General features: G+C 41.8%; 2 protein-coding genes across 2 annotated transcripts in view; one reads left to right on the top strand and one right to left on the bottom strand.

Annotated features, from left to right (window-relative positions):
• cdh23 (cadherin-related 23) overlaps positions 1-19,479 on the bottom strand; it is a 243,773-nt gene that overhangs the window by 41,567 nt on the left and 182,727 nt on the right. The window contains exons 29-32 of the mRNA XM_034100803.1: positions 3,094-3,242; positions 2,490-2,625; positions 351-739; positions 10-111 (exon numbers count right to left, since the gene is read on the bottom strand). Coding sequence (XP_033956694.1) covers positions 10-111; positions 351-739; positions 2,490-2,625; positions 3,094-3,242 — 776 coding nt within the window. The remainder of the gene's footprint in view (positions 1-9; positions 112-350; positions 740-2,489; positions 2,626-3,093; positions 3,243-19,479) is intronic.
• Positions 10,613-11,422, top strand: LOC117459724 (uncharacterized protein C10orf105-like). The gene is given in 2 exon segments (XM_034100807.2): positions 10,613-10,714; positions 10,717-11,422. Coding segments are annotated over 2 exon segments (501 nt in total). The 3' UTR covers positions 11,116-11,422.

A 19,479-nucleotide genomic window follows, 5' to 3' on the forward strand; every position in this document is an offset into this window, starting at 1 on the left:
AAAGCATACCACAGTGGAGTCCTTTTTGGGTCCTCCGTCATCAGCGACAACAGTCAAGGTGTACATATCGCCTTTCTCTCTGTCCAGCAGGCCGGTCACTGTGATACGGCCCTGAAACAACACACATTGTCACATCCTATGAGATAAATGTCTACTAATGTAAACAAGCCATAGACTAACAGTATCATGCAAGTCAACCACGACAGAAAACATCCCATTTCTCATCTCCAAAAGGAATCAAATGACTTCATGGATGAAGCATGTTTGGCAGAAGGTGGGTGTAGTCTTGTTAGTGAACACAAATGTACATTGTATTGATATCTTCTTCCACTGCTCCTCCTCCGACTCACCGTGACGCTGTCTATCTTGAAGAGGGCCAGAGCGGAAGGCGACGTGTCAGGGTCGAAGCGGTAAGTCAACTGGTTCAGGTTGTCAGCTGACTGGGCCTGCACCTGGGTCACCTGGGTCCCCATGGCGATGTTCTCACGAAGCGAAACCTCGTACCCGGCGGATAAGAAGGCCACGGCCTCGTCCAGCTCATTGAGCAGCGTGACGTAGACGGTGCAGAAGCCTTTGTGGAAAGGGGGCGCTTGGTCAGTAACAGAGACGTTCATCAGATAGGTGGTCTTGGTCTCGTAGTCCAGGTAGTCCACAGTGGTTACCAGGCCAGTGCTCACATCCACCTCAAACTTGCGGTCTGAGCCGGTCACAAGGGCATAAGCAACGGCTCCACCATCACCTGAGTGGGACGAAGGGATAGGAAGAGCTTACAATAACCCGTCTGAAAACATGCAATTGCAAACTTCTGTGAGAGGTAGTAACACAGTAACTTGGATAAACAACTTGACACATCTTGTAAACATTTTGCACAGCTTCCTCTATTCTATATTTGATTGAACACAGTTGTAGGCACTATGTTGTGTTTATCTTAGTTATAAGCTTGCTCTCATGTTTTGGAAAATGTATGTCACAGCACCAGATGTATCACCACTTTACACCACGGGAAGTGAAAAGAGGAAGTCTGTACTGTGGAGCAGAAGTAAAGATTTAAATGTCAGTTACAGTAAAGGCCAATCTTTACGTTTATGTATGTACCCATGTTATACAGCATTGGCGAGACATGAAAGAGCATCGTGTAATTAAATTACACAGAAATAAATGTGACATATTTCCACGACAAAGCAGGTCATCAAAGCCACGGTGTCACATTTGAGTGCTACACCGTCATGTTTTGAATTTTCACTGTGACATGCTTTAATGTTCAAAAAGGTCTTCTCAGACTGCCTGTGCTGCAGCACCTCTTTTCACCCTCTGTCTGAAACCAGAGCCCAGTCTGCTCTGATCGGTTAGCTGGCTGGCTCTGTTGTGATTGGTCAACTGCTTAGAAATGTCCTTTGCCTTTAGCCCAGTGTTTTTCAAACAGGGGGCACCAGGGATTTTTTTTTTTTTTTTTTTTTAAGATGTTATTAATAACTGTATATCTATCAATCTATGTGTCCTTTGATGCCAATCTTTTAATATTTTTGTTTTTGAATCACACGACCGCCCTTCAAGCCAATCAGAATCTGAGTATCTGCTCAGCTTTTGGAGCAAGTGAGAGCGAGTGAATATTTCGCTCTGCAGCTGGATGAGAGCACGGATGTAGCAAATGTCGCAGAATTGCTTGCATACATCAGATTGATTTCAGAAGACAACTTTGTTGAGGAAATATTATTTTGCAAAGCACTGGAAGGTATAGACCACATGAAGAGACATTTTCCAAGTTTTAGATGAGTACATCATCTCAAACGGACTTGACTGGTCTCGTTGTGTGGGGGTGTGTTCAGATGGGGCAGTGGGGCTATGACAGGCAAAGAAAGCGGAGTGACAGCTTCAATCAGGCAGAAGGCCCCACATGTAGTGGCAACACACTGCATGCTCCATCGCGAGGCACTTGTCCACATCATTTAAAAAAGAATTGCAACAGGGGGGATAATGCTATATGGGGTCCTTGGCATGGCAACGTTTGGGAACCTCTGCTTTAGCCTATTAAGTACAATGGATTGGAGAGCTAGGCAATAGAAGCACAAGTGTTACGTAGTGATGTCACTATGCTGCAGTAAGTAAACAAAGGGGTCCAATGGAGGTGTTTCAGGCAGGGGGGGAGTGTGGGAGAGACACTCCCTCTTTAGGGAACTTGCAGACCATGTACATGCACACAAACCTAGATAAAACACTACAGGAAAGGGAAACCCCAAAAAGCCTTAGAGGCACACTAGGTATAACACGTGTTAAACAGATGTGTTAAAGAAGTTTGATGTTGGTCTTTGGAGTGGTACACGGATGTGTCAGGTAAGTGGTGAGCTGTAAACAACTGCGGATTGCCTGCAGAGCAGAAGTGGCCACAGTCAGCAACACATTTATTTTAGTGTTATGGCAGATACTGATCAACAGGAACTGACACTACTCCCTCCGCTCAGGTCTTTAGATTGATCTGAGGCTGCACTCACCAGTGTCGGGGTCTGTGGCGCGCACCACAATCACAGAGGTGCCAACACCAGCCGTCTCCCTCAGGCCCAGGCGGTTGTATTGTTGCTGGGTAAACACGGGGGCCTCATCATTGGCATCGTCAACATAAATGATCACCTGCAGAGGAAGCATATGTGGCACATTAACATCTTTGTGAACTATTCATACTTTCTGGGAGGGGCCTTGTTTTGTAACTCTTACGTAGTAGTAGCAACATTATAGGCCCACTGAAGGGGCTCGATGAAGTCCACATTTCTTGCCAAATTATCTTTTGGGACTCAGGACCATTTTCAAATACAAGAAATGTTTCATTTAAATGTAGAAACATTTATGCTCTATCAAAAGAAGCTAAGACAGAACATTATTAATCCAAATAGAAAATCCTATGCCAGAGAGTGATACAAAATTACATTTGAAGAACTCTATATAAAAATAGAAATAAAGAAGTATTTCCAAATAATTATACCATCCTTATCTGCTTCTCTTTATAAAAGATGTAAATTGAGGTTCAAAGTCTATTTTATGTTTATGCATGAAGCAACTGGATGACAATTGCACTTGTTACAGCCTCTTCCTCTTCCTCACCCTGACGAGGCTCCTCATGCTGCCCTCGTCACTGTTGTAGGCCTCCACCTCCAACACATGGGAGCTGCTGGTCTCTCTGTCCAGCGCCCTGCGGCCTCTGGTCAGCAGCCCGCTGTGCCTGTCGATGCTGAACAGACTGTTGCTGTTGCCTGTGTGCAGAGGGAGAGTCAGAGCAAGAGAAAACACATTTTAGTAAAACATTCAATCTAATGTATGGGTTTAGAGCATAGGTTTAGAGGCAATCCGTGTATCTGCCATCCATCTGTTTTTCTTTATTAAACAAGTAAACGGAAGAGCGTCTGAGAGGCCTTTTTGCTTTGTACCTTACTAAATGGTCTAATGGTCATTGGAGCGAGGGGCGGGGGGAAACTCACGGAAGTGATTTCAACAAAAGCACTCAATATTATAAACAAGGTGAATTTAGCGATCACAACGAAAACAGCCAAGACACATATTGAACCCAGAACATGAATGTTATGACGGGCTGTAAATATAATGAGTCTGTCTAAAATGGACAACATTGTTAGGAGATTTCAACTATGCAGCGATTCCGCACTGCGGTCAACTCAGCCGTCTCTCGAGTTTGTTATTAGTTCTTCTTGAGATTGACACTGTTGGACTCAGTACTAGTGAAACTACTCCCACAAGTACTATGAAGTACTTTTACTGTGTACTTTTTGAGTAATCCTCTGTCCCCTCCTGAATACAAGAATGCATGTTTCTTTGCTATTGTGAATAAGCGTTAAAACACCTTTCTTCATGAGACTTATATTGTTGGACAGAGTACTTTAAGAGGATATGGTGGACATGATATCAGCAATACTTCCAGTCAGTACTCAGGCAGCAGCATTTTACACCTTGAAAAGTCTTTAGAGTCTGGCCTGGATAGCTGGTCACAACTATCCTTCAGCAAAGAGACAACCCTTGTCACTCTTGTTGGCCTCTTATGAAGCTGCTGTCTTTTAAATAGGATTATTTCTCTGCCCCTCGTTCATTCCTCTCAGATTCTTCCATCAGTCCCAGTCATTCCATCAGTCCCTGTCAGTCAATAGAGCTTCGAAAAATGTGTCCAATTCAACAAAATATTTTTTTTGAGTGAAGATCAGAGCTAAATTATAGATTGTTTGATTGTTTAATTACAAGGTGAGAGACAATAAATCCACATCTTCCTACTAAATTTATTTGATTTACTTGTCCATGTTGTACTTATATACTTACTTGTATTACAACATTTGGATGTTGAACTACATGCTGGATATCTTCCCTAGCCTCAAGTAAATACAATAAAATAAATGGATTCATAATTTTAAAAAATTGATAAAAATGTATACATTAATAATGTTGTGTGCAAAGTCCTGCAAACATTTCAAATTGAAATACAAAAGGAAAAAAAGTTTACTTTTGAAATGATTTCTCACAAAAACCTTTCTAAATTATAGTAAATTATTAAAAAAGGTTTAGTCTATACACGTTTTTCTGCCTAAAATAGTTTGAATTGAACGTAAACTATATCAAACACCACATCCATGGCAATTAACCAATTTTTGCCCACTATTTAAATTGACTTTGGTTGAAGTTAATAACAATATTGATATTATATAGATATATAGCATATCATTGATGCAGTCTTTCTGAACACTTTTAAAATAAAATACTGCAAATGAAGAATATTTGTAATATTCTGCACAGATAGTGACTTAACTTGAATTTGAAAACACGTGGCAACTTTATTAATACAGCAGATGAAAAGATTTGTGGAAGGATACATTCTTCATGGGCTGTAATGGCTCTCTAGATAAAGGGCGTTTTATGGTTGCTTGTATTATCCTCAGATAGTGGTTTGTTTAAATAACTAGTGACATTTGAATAAATATTGCAAAAAAGGGCTCCAAAAAAGGCATATATATATATATATATCCTGGCCGGCTTAGCCAGTGTGTATTTTTTCAAGCACCACATCATTCATAGTTTATAAAGTACAATTCTGGGCCATTGATTGTGTTATTTCTCCAAACACATACAGTAAAAATACCTGTTTTGAAGCCTTAAAATGGTGCAGGAAAAGGACTTAAGTGTGTCACTTTGCTGAAGCATAGTTGTGACCAGCTATCCAGGCCAGACTCTAAAGACTTTCCAAGGTGTAAAATGCTGCTGCCGGAGTACTGACTGGAAGTATTGCTGATATCATGTCTACCATCCTCTTAAAATACTATATCCAACAATATCAGTCTCAGGAAGAAATGTTTTTTAATGCTTATTAAAAGAAAAACATGCATTCTTGTAGTCGGGAGGGGACATTGACAGAGGATTACTGGAAAAGTACACAGTAAGTACTTCATAGTACTTGTGAGGGTAGTTTCACTAGTACTGAGTCCAACAGGATCAATCTCACGAAGAACTAATGGCAACAAAAAATAATTCTCTCATCAAACTTAGCAGAGGTGACTTGATTTTGTTCTCAGCATGGGACTTTGACAGAGTGTTTCTCAAAAAATACACAGTAAAAGTACTTCAATGTATTGTTAGTAGCATGCTAACTAATACAAAGTCAAGAAAGAACTAATGGTAAAATTGTATTTGTATCACTCATCAAAGATAGGAGAAAAACATGCATTATGTACTATGGAGGGGACTCTGACAGAGGATTACTCACAAAGTACACAGTAAAAGTACTTCATTTTATTTCTGGTAGAAGTCAAACTAGTACCGAGTCCAACAGTGTCAGTTTTATTAAGAACTTGTGGTAAAGAATATTTGTATCACTCATTGAATATAGCAGGAAAAAAAATGAAGAGCAGCTGATTTGAAAAAACAAACGCGAGAGACGGCTGAGGTGACCACAGTGCAGAATCGCTGTAGTTTAAATCTCCTTACAATGTCGTCCATTTTAGATATAGGCTTATTATATTTACAGCCCTTAATAACATTAGTTTTCAGGGCTCAACATGTGTCTTGGCTGTTTTCGTTGTGATCTCTAAATTCACCTTGTTTATAATATTATCACAGTTCCAAGCAAACTAGTGCTTTGTTTTGAAATCACTTCCGTGAGTTCCGCCCGCCCCTAGCTCCAATGACCATTAGACCATTTTGTAAGGTAAAAAGCAAAACGCAAAAAGGCCTCTCAGACGTTCTTCCGTTTACTTGTTTAATAAAGAAAAAACAATTGGACGATAGATACACGGATTATTTAGAGGCAAATGGCATTTGGAAATTGGGTGAGTAATATTAAGTGGCTTTCAATGAAATTAAACTTGATTTAAGAACCTGTCACAAATGCTATATATTTATTGTGGTAGATCTGAATTATTAACACCGACTTGCTTTTTTGTTTTTGTTTTGTTCATTAGGATCCCCATTAGCACTAACATGAGCTTTGGCTATTCTTCCTGGGGTCCAACCCAACGGCATACATTCAAACCATAGCCTGTAGGCTATATATAAATTCAAACACGCATTTACACGCTATAGCAGCATAAATACAACAAACGAATATAAGGAAGTGAAACAAAAATGATCGTCCTTTTAACCATCATTAAGCCAAACACGAAATCAACCATCAAACCATTCCTCAAGAATTAATAAAACACAATGTTCTGAAAATGTTTCTGTGGTTTGCACCCATTTTGAACACGGGATTACCAACGTACCAAAATGAATGTAATGCTTTAATTTACTTGGAGCCTGCTCTTTCACTTATTTATTTGTGAGAGGAGACCATATGTGAAGGCCATACGGAGGGAACATCAAAGTTAAGAAAAACTTACCAGTGAGAATCCTATACAGAACCCCGCCATTTTCCCCCTGGTCTGCATCTGTAGCTTGAACCTGGACAGACAAACACCAGCAAACAGCTGTTATTGCATACAACTTGACAGACACCAAACAAACAAAACTACAATATTTAAACAAAAAACTGGAAAAACATACATCTCCATGTGCAACTGGTACCATAATCAATTGCGAAGACAGTACTAAAATAGCAATTAACCACAAGCTCAATCTTTAAACAGATCATGAAACCTGCAACAGCTTTCTTCAAACTTAAAGACAATATAATCCATTCTAATGACGAAACCATTTCTAATAATAAAGTAGCACAATACACTTTCATCTATACTCTTTATGTCTCTTTTCTTTTCGCCTATTTTTGTTTAAATAATAATAATTATTACATTATATCTTTTTTATTATGTATGAGTATTATTTATGTTTGTTGTGGATACTTTTAGTTTTGTAAATACTTTAGTGTTCCACTGAAAGGTATAATGAAAAAGAAAAAACTGTACCGTAACAATGTTATTTTTTTCAGACTGACAATAGTTGATAGTTCTTCCAAGATATGCATATAATTATGAAAGAATTGACCAGTTTGTTGATCTCCCCGAAGGTCATGCGATTGACATTACTTTTCATAAAAGAATGAATCGATTCAATGCTTTCTACAAACAAGATGGAGAAATCAGTATTTTTCTCATTCCCCACACAAACCCAGACAACCCCCTCTGTCTCAGTGATGCACACCTACACACAATCACAAAGAGTAGATACATAAACACACACACCACACACCACACACACACACACCACACACACACACACACACACACACACACACACACACACACACACACACACCACACACACACACACACACACACACACACACGCACGCACACACTGGTGCTCAGTGTCTTGTTGCCACAACAACCCAACATGGCTTGGCAGTCAGTGTAATGGCAGAACTCCTCTCTCTGTGTCGCAGGCAGAGAGCCAGCAGCAGCCCTGAAAACCCAAACCCGGCGCAGACAGCACGGCTCCAAAGAGCACGGCTCCAAAGAGCACAGCAGATAAATAGTGGAGCATGCTGGGCTGTTGCTGAATGGGCTGTGTCATAAGACTGACTTCTGAATCCAGAGAGGCGCAGAGCCGCTGGCTCTGGAGGAGACTGACTGCATGTCACAGCCCGCTCCTCTGAGGATGTGTCAGTCCCCCTGGAGGTGCCCACAAAGTGCATATTCGATGGCATACAGAGACACACACTCAGAGACACTCGAGCACATGTACGGGCACTCAGGTACACAACACACACACACCACACACACACACACACACACCACACACACACACACCACACACACACCCACACACACACACACCCACACACAACACACACACACCACACACACACAACACACACACACACACACACACACCCACACACACACACACACACACACACTCTCTCTCCCCCTGCCCTGTGTGTCCTCCTTTGCTCTCTCTCGCTCCCCCTGTGAAGAGGGGCCCAACTTCAGTCTCATTAGCTTTATAAAGAAATGTGGAGAGAGGAGTAGAAAAGAGGAGGAGAGGGGAGGGGGAGACGGGAGAGAAAAGGGGCTGGGGGGTCAGATTGGGGAGTGATGAATAGGGCATTACACAGCGGACCGCACCACTTAGGCCATAAAAGGGGGTGTATAAACTGTAAGAGGACTTTGCAGAGCCAGATGTTGTAAGTGTTAGCATGTGGAGTGTAAGCACTGAGAGATTATTCACTAAGCCTCTGCATGGCTGAGGAAACTCAGTATTGTCTTTGGCTCCCTGGAATTAAAACAGCAGTGAGATGTTGCTCCCTGTTCCCCACATGTTACCCCCTTTTCCTACTTGCTGCCCCCTTCCTCCCCAGCGTTGTCCCCTCTGTCTCTGGGAGAGCAGCAGTTTAACGGGGGAAAACAAGTGCGTGGAGCCAAGGTCTGACCTCAGTTACTGGAACTAAGCAAGGCGTTGTTTTAAAGAGTCCCTAAAGTGTGGGTGTGAGTATATTTATTTGAATGGGTTTTATGACAAATTACTTTTAGGTTCAGTCAGAAGAAGAACTGTTTGTTTCTTAACATTTTAGAGGTAAATATGATGTTGTCTTTCCAAATCTTAAGTGTCAAAGATGGCTAACAATGTCATTAATTGTGCCATACCATTATTCTTAAAACGTTGTTTATGTCTGCTGTGGAGTCTTTTGGAGTTACACTCCTAAAACCAGCATTTCAAACATGAGCTGCTTGACATGTGCTTGAGCAAGTGCACATTGTCTCAGAGAGCAAGAAGGGACTGTTGTACACATTGAGTTACGACTTATAGGTACTTTGGAATATAAACAAATAGAGGCTACACATCTGACATCGATACACTGTTAGTGTATTACCCGTTCATATTTCCTTTCACTATGTAGAAAGAAAAGAAGAGAAGATATGGTGAACATACTTTCATCGAGCAATCAAGATGCGATTAAAGTAAACAAATCTAAAAATAACAATATGCAAGAATGTTACAAAGAACTTAACTTTACAAATGTTAACAGGTAATGTGAAGTGTGCTGGTAAAAGAGATAAGAAAAGACTGTTTCCCAACTCGCTGAGCAGACAGATCTGGAGGAGCAACAATGTGGGGCGATAGAGAGGGAGGGTACCTTACAGCTAAGCTGCCAAGCTTAAGAGCAGTGTGCCTAATCACGAATATGTGCAGCGCCGTCTACAGTGTGTGTGCGGGTGAGACAGAAAGTTTGTCTTTGAATAGCTGTGTGTATGTGTGTTTGCATGTGTGCCATATGTGCTTGGAGGCGCTGACTAATGAACTGACTCTCTAACGAGCCATCCCGCTCCACTGGCCTTTTCACAGCCTTCCTGGCATTTGGTCTTAAAAATAATTTCACGTCCCAATGTGTTTCCCTTAAACCGATAAGCCATGCTTTGTCTCCGCTGAATTAAGGACGATGACATTTACAAATGTTACTATGCTGGAGATGGGGGTGCACGGAATGAAAGCTGGGGGGGGGGGGGATAATTGGAGACCGGGGTAGTAGAGGGGTGCTTTTCATTTTACAAGGGGCATTCTAATAAACCCAATTTGTTTTACATTGAAGAAAGCCTGTCAAGCATTGACTGTTTTGTAGTCCTTGATTTAATAGCTGCATAATTGCCGCAAATGCCAACACTCAACGTATCTGCATGTGCATGCGTGCGTTTCTGTGTACATGTGTGCATGTTTATCAAGCCCTTGAGTATGATCCCAATAAAGTGAAAATAAACCTACTCAGCTTGGTGAGGCTTGGCTAGTGACGCGGAGAGCTGCTGTGGTACTCTTACAAAGGCTACACACACACACACACACACACACACACACACCACACACACACACACACACAACACCACACACACACACACCACACACACCACACACACACACAACACACACACACACACACACACACACACACACACACCCACACACACACACCCCACACACCACAAAACCTCCTGACATCAACTTCCAATCGGACATGGCTAAGGGGGTTAACTAGTAAAGGGGCACCTCAGGCAAGATATTTAAACCCAAATTAAAATGCTTTTTTAGGCATGTCTATGATATTGTAGTGAATGAAAGTTGCTTTGGATAAAAACCTCAGCTAAATTACATGTACAAAAGTGATGTAATCTAATAGTGTTGTTTTCTTTATTCAGAGGCAAGACAAATGAACACCACCGTCTCAGACTTCAACTCCACCTTGGCATCCTACACAGACAACGTCACCCTGTCCAGTCTGATTTTCACCACAACCACCCCAACCACACCACCACCATCCCTCAGCCTCCATCCTATTCCTCAGATGTCCACGACCCAGAATACACCATCATGGTGGTGCTGGGACTCTCGCTGCTGCTGGCGGGGTTAGCCGCCTTCCTGGCAGTGTGCAGGCCCTCAGAGCCGGACGGGGACTCGGAGGCGAGATGCGGAGAGAGTTTGACCTGCGGGGGAAACGGGTCCAGCGAGCCGCAGCTGAAGGTGTGGAGGAGACTGGGATCGTATCGGCGTTCATACAACATTTCGTTCAGACGACCGCCGCTTCGCAGGCCACACTGGCGCGAGAGCCTAAACACAGCCCGGACGCCAACCCGACAGACAGCGCAGCCAGAAGCCAGCGTGGAGCCCCATATCACCATGCCCTGTTTATTTGACTATGTCACTGAAATCTGATCTCAGGACGGACTGACTCATGGATGGTGCTCAACATTACTAATAACAGCTGTGGGTGAAGAGTACGATTACGTGTTTACTTTGAATGCTAGCTGGAGGAGGTTTGCAACTAAACGAGTGTTTACAAAATCAAATCAAAAAGGGACCGTAGCAGGGTTTACCCTTTTTGGGATTGTGTCACCCTTTATAGAAGGTTATGTTGTTGGGCATTGGTCTTCTTTTCAGCAGAGCTCTGCACTATATGTAGAGATGCAACCTGAGCCAAAAGATACCACTCTGATTCTTTGTGTTTGTTATGAAATTAAATGATGTGTAAGTGTGACTGCTGAGTGCACTTTGTTACTAAAGTGTTCAAGTGTGTCGGTGTCTTCTACCTGCAGGATGCTGGTTCCTTGGCTCACACTCTCCAGAATGCTGGTCTCATAGCTGTTTTGTAGGAAGATGGGTCTGTTGTCATTAACGTCCTGCACCTCCACAAACACAGTGGCTGTGCCTGTCCTCCGGCTGCCCGCTGGACCATTGTCTATGTGCGGAAGCAGAGGCATTCCAACACATCAGCTGCCATCCTTCGGGTTAATGGTACATGTTAGTGTAGACGCCAGGACAACGGCGATAGACTTGGCTTTCATTTCATGGCTGTACATCTCACAGGCTAAGGCCGTACATACATCATTACAAAGTATACACACAATGGAACTGGCTCTGTATTAATATGTTACCTTAAAAGATAATCTTGTGAAAATAAACCAAAATTAGCTTGACTGGAACATTGTTGGCTCATCAGGTACTTTTCTTGTGAATTAGAACAAACTGTGTTCTCCTGTTCTCTTGCCCAGTTTTACATTATCTCCTCTCCCTTGTGTCGCTGGCCCCCTCAACAGATAAGCCACCCTGACTCAATGGTTTCCAAAACAGGAAAACCTCAGAGTTTTTGTTCTTTCTTTTCAATCAGGAACAAAGGCAGTTGAGCAACACACTGAAATCACACACTGCACACCACTTTTCTCTTACATCATTGTGGTGCAAAAGTCGAAAGGGGCAGCTTTGAAGATCAAAAGCATAATAATACAAGTCCTGTCATAACAAAAGCAGACTCAGAATGCGTACAAATAAAGAGGATTTGTATAAAACTGACATACCTATAGCTTCTACTACCAGAGTGTATGCTGCCTGTGTCTCTCTGTCCAGGCCAACCACAGTCCGAACTACTCCATCTCTGAATCCCACGCTGAATTTGCCATCCTGATTACCACCTAAAAATACAAACCATAAAAAGGTTCCAAATTAATTGACAGAATATAAGTAAAATACGCCAATGCACATACAGACAGTGCAGCTTTCATTCTAAAAGAAGCATGCAAGAGGAGCCCAGCTGACACAAACTCACACAGAGACGGATGGATGGACAACGGTACTGTACATGCACATATTCCCAATAGCTGCACAACACTGTAGCTCACGGACAGACATAACACAACTCCCACTGTGACCTCTGACCTGTGATGAAGTAGCTAAGTTCGGCGTTGAGGCCGGCGTCGTTGTCAGAGCAGCTGAGGCGCGATACAATGTGGTCTCTAGGGACACTCTCCTTCAGGGAAACATTGTACACGCTGGGGTGAAGGTGGGCGTCTCATCATTTACATCCAGAACTGACCCACACACACAAACACACAGACAAAGAGACATGTGGACACACAGATAGATGTACATGAGGACAAATAAGGCAGCAGGGTGGTGCAGGGAATATTAATACTTATTGTTAAAACAGAGGATATTATATATTTAGTAGCTATCGGGTGCTGATCCTGTTTTTCCTGGTGAAGCTAAAAGTAAGACCCAAACTGTTCGGGATATGTTGATGCTTCTGACTGATTCGAAAAAAAACATGTTAAATTCAGTTTTGAACATTGCCTTTTTTTATTTCCTTTTCCTGATGGATGTTCAGGTCCCACCAGCAGGTGGTAGCCTCATTCCAGCAGACTCCTGAAAAGTCAGTGGTTAACTATCTGTCATAATGAAGTAACTCTCCATATCAGAATCCAATGATATCCTGGCTTGGCAGTTTAGCATGTAGGGTAATTTCAGAGAGAGCAAAAGGGAATTATCATCATCATCATCATCATCATCATCATCATCATCATCATCATCATCATCATCATCATCATCATCATCATCATCATCAGCATCATCATCATCATCATCAGCAGCAGCAGCAGCAGCCACATCTGCAGACTCTGACCTGTGACAGTGAGGGTTGAAGTGGAGGTGCGGGGGAACTTCCCTGCGTCGAATGCAATGATTCTCAAGTGGTACTGTCCAATCTGCTCCCGGTCCAGGACTGCCATGGAGGAGAGGACGCCGGTGGAGGTGTTCAGGACGAAGTCGAGGCGAGGCATTCCCATCTGTAACGTCATTGTTATCAATCCGTTCTTATCTTCGTCTGGATCCTCCACCTGGACCTGGAGCAGAAAGATACAGAGAAAGGTAGAGAAGGTTAGTGAAAAGTCAATCTCATTAAAGATGAGATGAGAGGAATAATTCTTCTTTTTTTTTTTATTCCATCAGAAATGGATATAGTCTTATATTTTACCTTAAACACGGAGGATCCGATGGGCAGTCCCTCTGGCACTTCAGCCACAAAGGGCAGGTTGAGGAAGGTGGGGTCGTTGTCGTTGAGATCCAGCAGGTTGACAAACACAGTGGTGCTCACTGATGCATGCAGTGGAGGTGTACCGCCTGGAGAGGGCACCAGAGAACACAAAGACACACGCGCCCCACATCTCCCGGTCAGACGGGTTTATTAACCACAGTAAAAGTTTCATGGTCAACATAAAACTTGAGGGATGAGGCTTGAAGAAAGAGGTTAATCGGTCAGAATTGAAAGCCCTCTGCTGAGGATCACATAAAGCGATTTAATCTTGCTTACATGGTTTAGGTGTTTCATGAGACGGGTACATTTACACAGCAAAAGGCAAATACGGGTGCAAACTGACATCCCCCCCGCACACACACAGAATACCCACGGTCAACAGCTGAGATGATGATAGTCCTCATGAGTACTGCGTCCTTGGGGTTGGAGCTCTCCCTGTCCAGAGTTAACCCACTGGTGCGGATCTTCCCTGTGCTGCTGCTGATGGTGTAGAAGGGGGTTTCTGGACTGATACTGTACCTCACTGTCCCATTCGGCCCGTTGTCAGGGTCAACAGCCAACACCTGGACAGATGAGAGACAGGAAAAGACTCCCTTTATATTCTTTGCCGTGAAGTTTTAATAAACTCCCAACATATGTTTTCAATGCAATGTATATAGGAATTCTAAAGGTATAAGCAAAGTGTAGTATACCGGAAGAGGAATGTAAGGAGAGAAAAGGGGAGGAAGGAGGAAATACACAATAAGGAAACAGCAATATAAGTTGTTACAGTAACAAGAACACCCCTAGAGCTTCTCCACCCACAACACTTTCCAACTGTTCAACACATAAGTCAGCGCAAAGAAAAATGTTAACGTCACTTTTCTAACACAAAGTGGCAATGGGTGATGAATGTGTGAAGCCGGGAGCCGGGCAAAAACACTGGCTGATTCTTAAAGAGCTGATCAATTATTCAGTGCACTGACAAAAAAACGCTGGAAACTGGTTAATTGGTCATTAGAGGAACAAAGGTTTTGCAGGTATTTAATTATTTAGGCGACATGGTAGGCAGGCATCGCCTAGGCCCATTGAGTAGCAACTGCACAGACAAAGGTAGGTGATATAAGATGTGTGGAAGTGTCGGGGCCAGTTGAGCTAATCAATTCTGGCCTGAGCGGAGCACATTAAAAGATGGTGAGCAAATATATTCGCCTTGTCTATTGAACTGTGGCCCCTGCCTGACTGCAGAGAGGCAGAACGGAGAATAGTGTTTTGAAATGAGATATTAGAGGCTGACTGTACTGTATGTGTAGAGCTGCTGAATGTCAAGGCCTGCAGCGGCAATGGTAGGGGGGCATTTAGAGATTTAGGTGGGATGATCCTTGCGCTGGGCACAGCCACCAAATTCATCGCCTGGCTGGACACCTCCAGGAGAACGCAGCAGGTGGCCCCTTGTCTCCATGGAAACACTGGTTGGGCCAGGGCTACATTGGGGCCAATTACAGGACTTTAAGCCTGGGTGGTCCGATTTATAAAGAAATGGTCAGAGGGGCAACAGTCTGTCCAGCGAGCACGGAGAGTCACATACGCTATGCATCGCATCACTGGATGCACCATGAATGGACTCAACTGAGGACTGGCTACGAGAGATCAGGACCGAGTGTCAAATGTAGCGGCGTAACACTTGTATCTTTCATTTCACTTTCCTCACCATTTCTCCATCCCGCTCTCTCCCGCTCTGCAAGATGAATTCTCGCCTTCTTTCCTGCCTAGCAGCTGAATCATTTGCTATGCGTATGACTGCAGGCTACATTTTAATTAGCAATCGGACTCCCTTAATTACACTCACTGACGCCTCTTTAATTAATGGACAATCAGGGCTTAATTAACAACAACACATTGCCAGAGACAGCAGCAGGACGATGAGAGAGTTTGGGGTAATATCAGAGTGTTTACTTTGTGATGACCTACGCAGTTATGGCAATTTGTTCATTGAGAATGAAGGACTATGCGTGCACATGCATCTGTTTTTCATGTATACTATGTCTTTAATGACCTTCCAATGTTGATCACTCTGAACAAAGTTTATTTTTAATTAAAACTCATCTTTTGCCTACAAGTTTTCAAAACTGAGTAATAACATCAAATTGCAGAGTAAACTAATGATTTCAATCTGATGTTCAGCAACCATCAATTCTATGCTAATATTTATTAGTCTGATCGGTTTATTTGCACTGTACACCTTTTTCTCAACCATCAGCCATTAATCTATGTATGATGTAAAGTTTAAAAAGTTGGGCTTAGTGTACATACAGAGATAACATCAGTGTTGATTGGACTCATCTCCACTACGTTGGTATGGTATGGATCTTCCCTCCACATAGGGACATTGTCATTGATGTCCAGGATGGTGATGTTCACCTAAAGAAAGTGGGAGTTAATGAATGATGTCAGCTAAATAAGAAGACCTTTGATCATTGTGGCCAACAAGCAAGAAAGTCATCATTTAATAGAAAAGTGATAGAATATGTCTTTATAACTAATTATAATTGATTGAACACGGGCTAGGATCAGAAATACATTGGTTACCGTGGCTATGCCTGTTTTCTGCTGAGGACCCACACCTCCATCCACAGCTCTGACTATCAGAATATACTCTGACTTCAGCTCTCGGTCCAGCAGGGCTGTGGTGGTGATCTCTCCTGAAACACACACAGGACCACATCATATGGACACCACACCAAGTGAAGGCCAGATATGTGTTTACAAAGCGAATCGTGTCTCGTGTCAGGATGAATTTAGTTCAAAGTTAGAATAAACCCAGCCATGATGTGCATCAACCAAAGTAAAGAGCTAAAGAAGGATTTAGAAAAAGGGTTTTTTCAGACACTGATGTAAATCAGCACAGATATGAAAGAATCATTTTCAGGCCAACAAATCTAATTTGAAAGATAAATGGAATCAGATCTCCAACAATCTGTCTCAATGACAAGTACACTTTCAGTAAATGCACCCACACACACACACACACACCACACACCACACACACGCACGCACCACCACCACACCACCACACACACACACACACACACACACACACACACACACACACACACACACACACACACACACACACATCCAGCGCCCTGCGGCCTCTGGCAGCCCCGCTGTGCCTGTCGATGCTGAACAGACTGTTGCTGTTGCCTGTGTGCAGAGGGAGAGTCAGAGCAAGAAAACACATTTTAGTAAAACATTCAATCTAATGTATGGGTTTAGAGCATAGGTTTAGAGGCAATCCGTGTATCTGCCATCCATCTGTTTTTCTTTATTAAACAAGTAAACGGAAGAGCGTCTGAGAGGCCTTTTTGCTTTGTACCTTACTAAATGGTCTAATGGTCATTGGAGCGAGGGGCGGGGGGAAACTCACGGAAGTGATTTCAACAAAAGCACTCAATATTATAAACAAGGTGAATTTAGCGATCACAACGAAAACAGCCAAGACACATATTGAACCCAGAACATGAATGTTACGGCTGTAAATATAATGAGTCTGTCTAAAATGGACAACATTGTTAGGAGATTTCAACTATGCAGCGATTCCGCACTGCGGTCAACTCAGCCGTCTCTCGAGTTTGTTATTAGTTCTTCTTGAGATTGACACTGTTGGACTCAGTACTAGTGAAACTACTCCCACAAGTACTATGAAGTACTTTTACTGTGTACTTTTTGAGTAATCCTCTGTCCCCTCCTGAATACAAGAATGCATGTTTCTTTGCTATTGTGAATAAGCGTTAAAACACCTTTCTTCATGAGACTTATATTGTTGGACAGAGTACTTTAAGAGGATATGGTGGACATGATATCAGCAATACTTCCAGTCAGTACTCAGGCAGCAGCATTTTACACCTTGAAAAGTCTTTAGAGTCTGGCCTGGATAGCTGGTCACAACTATCCTTCAGCAAAGAGACAACCCTTGTCACTCTTGTTGGCCTCTTATGAAGCTGCTGTCTTTTAAATAGGATTATTTCTCTGCCCCTCGTTCATTCCTCTCAGATTCTTCCATCAGTCCCAGTCATTCCATCAGTCCCTGTCAGTCAATAGAGCTTCGAAAAATGTGTCCAATTCAACAAAATATTTTTTTTGAGTGAAGGTCAGAGCTAAATTATAGATTGTTTGATTGTTTAATTACAAGGTGAGAGACAATAAATCCACATCTTCCTACTAAATTTATTTGATTTACTTGTCCATGTTGTACTTATATACTTACTTGTATTACAACATTTGGATGTTGAACTACATGCTGGATATCTTCCCTAGCCTCAAGTAAATACAATAAAATAAATGGATTCATAATTTTAAAAAATTGATAAAAATGTATACATTAATAATGTTGTGTGCAAAGTCCTGCAAACATTTCAAATTGAAATACAAAAGGAAAAAAAGTTTACTTTTGAAATGATTTCTCACAAAAACCTTTCTAAATTATAGTAAATTATTAAAAAAGGTTTAGTCTATACACGTTTTTCTGCCTAAAATAGTTGAATTGAACGTAAACTATATCAAACACCACATCCATGGCAATTAACCAATTTTTGCCCACTATTTAAATTGACTTTGGTTGAAGTTAATAACAATATTGATATTATATATATATAGCATATCATTGATGCAGTCTTTCTGAACACTTTTAAAATAAAATACTGCAAATGAAGAATATTTGTAATATTCTGCACAGATAGTGACTTAACTTGAATTTGAAAACACGTGGCAACTTTATTAATACAGCAGATGAAAAGATTTGTGGAAGGATACATTCTTCATGGGCTGTAATGGCTCTCTAGATAAAGGGCGTTTTATGGTTGCTTGTATTATCCTCAGATAGTGGTTTGTTTAAATAACTAGTGACATTTGAATAAATATTGCAAAAAAGGGCTCCAAAAAAGGCATATATATATATATATCCTGGCCTTAGCCAGTGTGTATTTTTCAAGCACCACATCATTCATAGTTTATAAAGTACAATTCTGGGCCATTGATTGTGTTATTTCTCCAAACACATACAGTAAAAAGACCTGTTTTGAAGCCTTAAAATGGTGCAGGAAAAGGACTTAAGTGTGTCACTTTGCTGAAGCATAGTTGTGACCAGCTATCCAGGCCAGACTCTAAAGACTTTCCAAGGTGTAAAATGCTGCTGCCGGAGTACTGACTGGAAGTATTGCTGATATCATGTCTACCATCCTCTTAAAATACTATATCCAACAATATCAGTCTCAGGAGAAATGTTTTTTAATGCTTATTAAAAGAAAAACATGCATTCTTGTAGTCGGGAGGGGACATTGACAGAGGATTACTGGAAAAGTACACAGTAAGTACTTCATAGTACTTGTGAGGGTAGTTTCACTAGTACTGAGTCCAACAGGATCAATCTCACGAAGAACTAATGGCAACAAAAAATTCTCTCATCAAACTTAGCAGAGGTGACTTGATTTTGTTCTCAGCATGGGACTTTGACAGAGTGTTTCTCAAAAATACACAGTAAAAGTACTTCAATGTATTGTTAGTAGCATGCTAACTAATACAAAGTCAAGAAAGAACTAATGGTAAAATTGTATTTGTATCACTCATCAAAGATAGGAGAAAAACATGCATTATGTACTATGGAGGGGACTCTGACAGAGGATTACTCACAAAGTACACAGTAAAAGTACTTCATTTTATTTCTGGTAGAAGTCAAA

Source organism: Pseudochaenichthys georgianus, chromosome 15, assembly GCF_902827115.2.
Source record: "Pseudochaenichthys georgianus chromosome 15, fPseGeo1.2, whole genome shotgun sequence".
NCBI lineage: Eukaryota > Metazoa > Chordata > Actinopteri > Perciformes > Channichthyidae > Pseudochaenichthys > Pseudochaenichthys georgianus.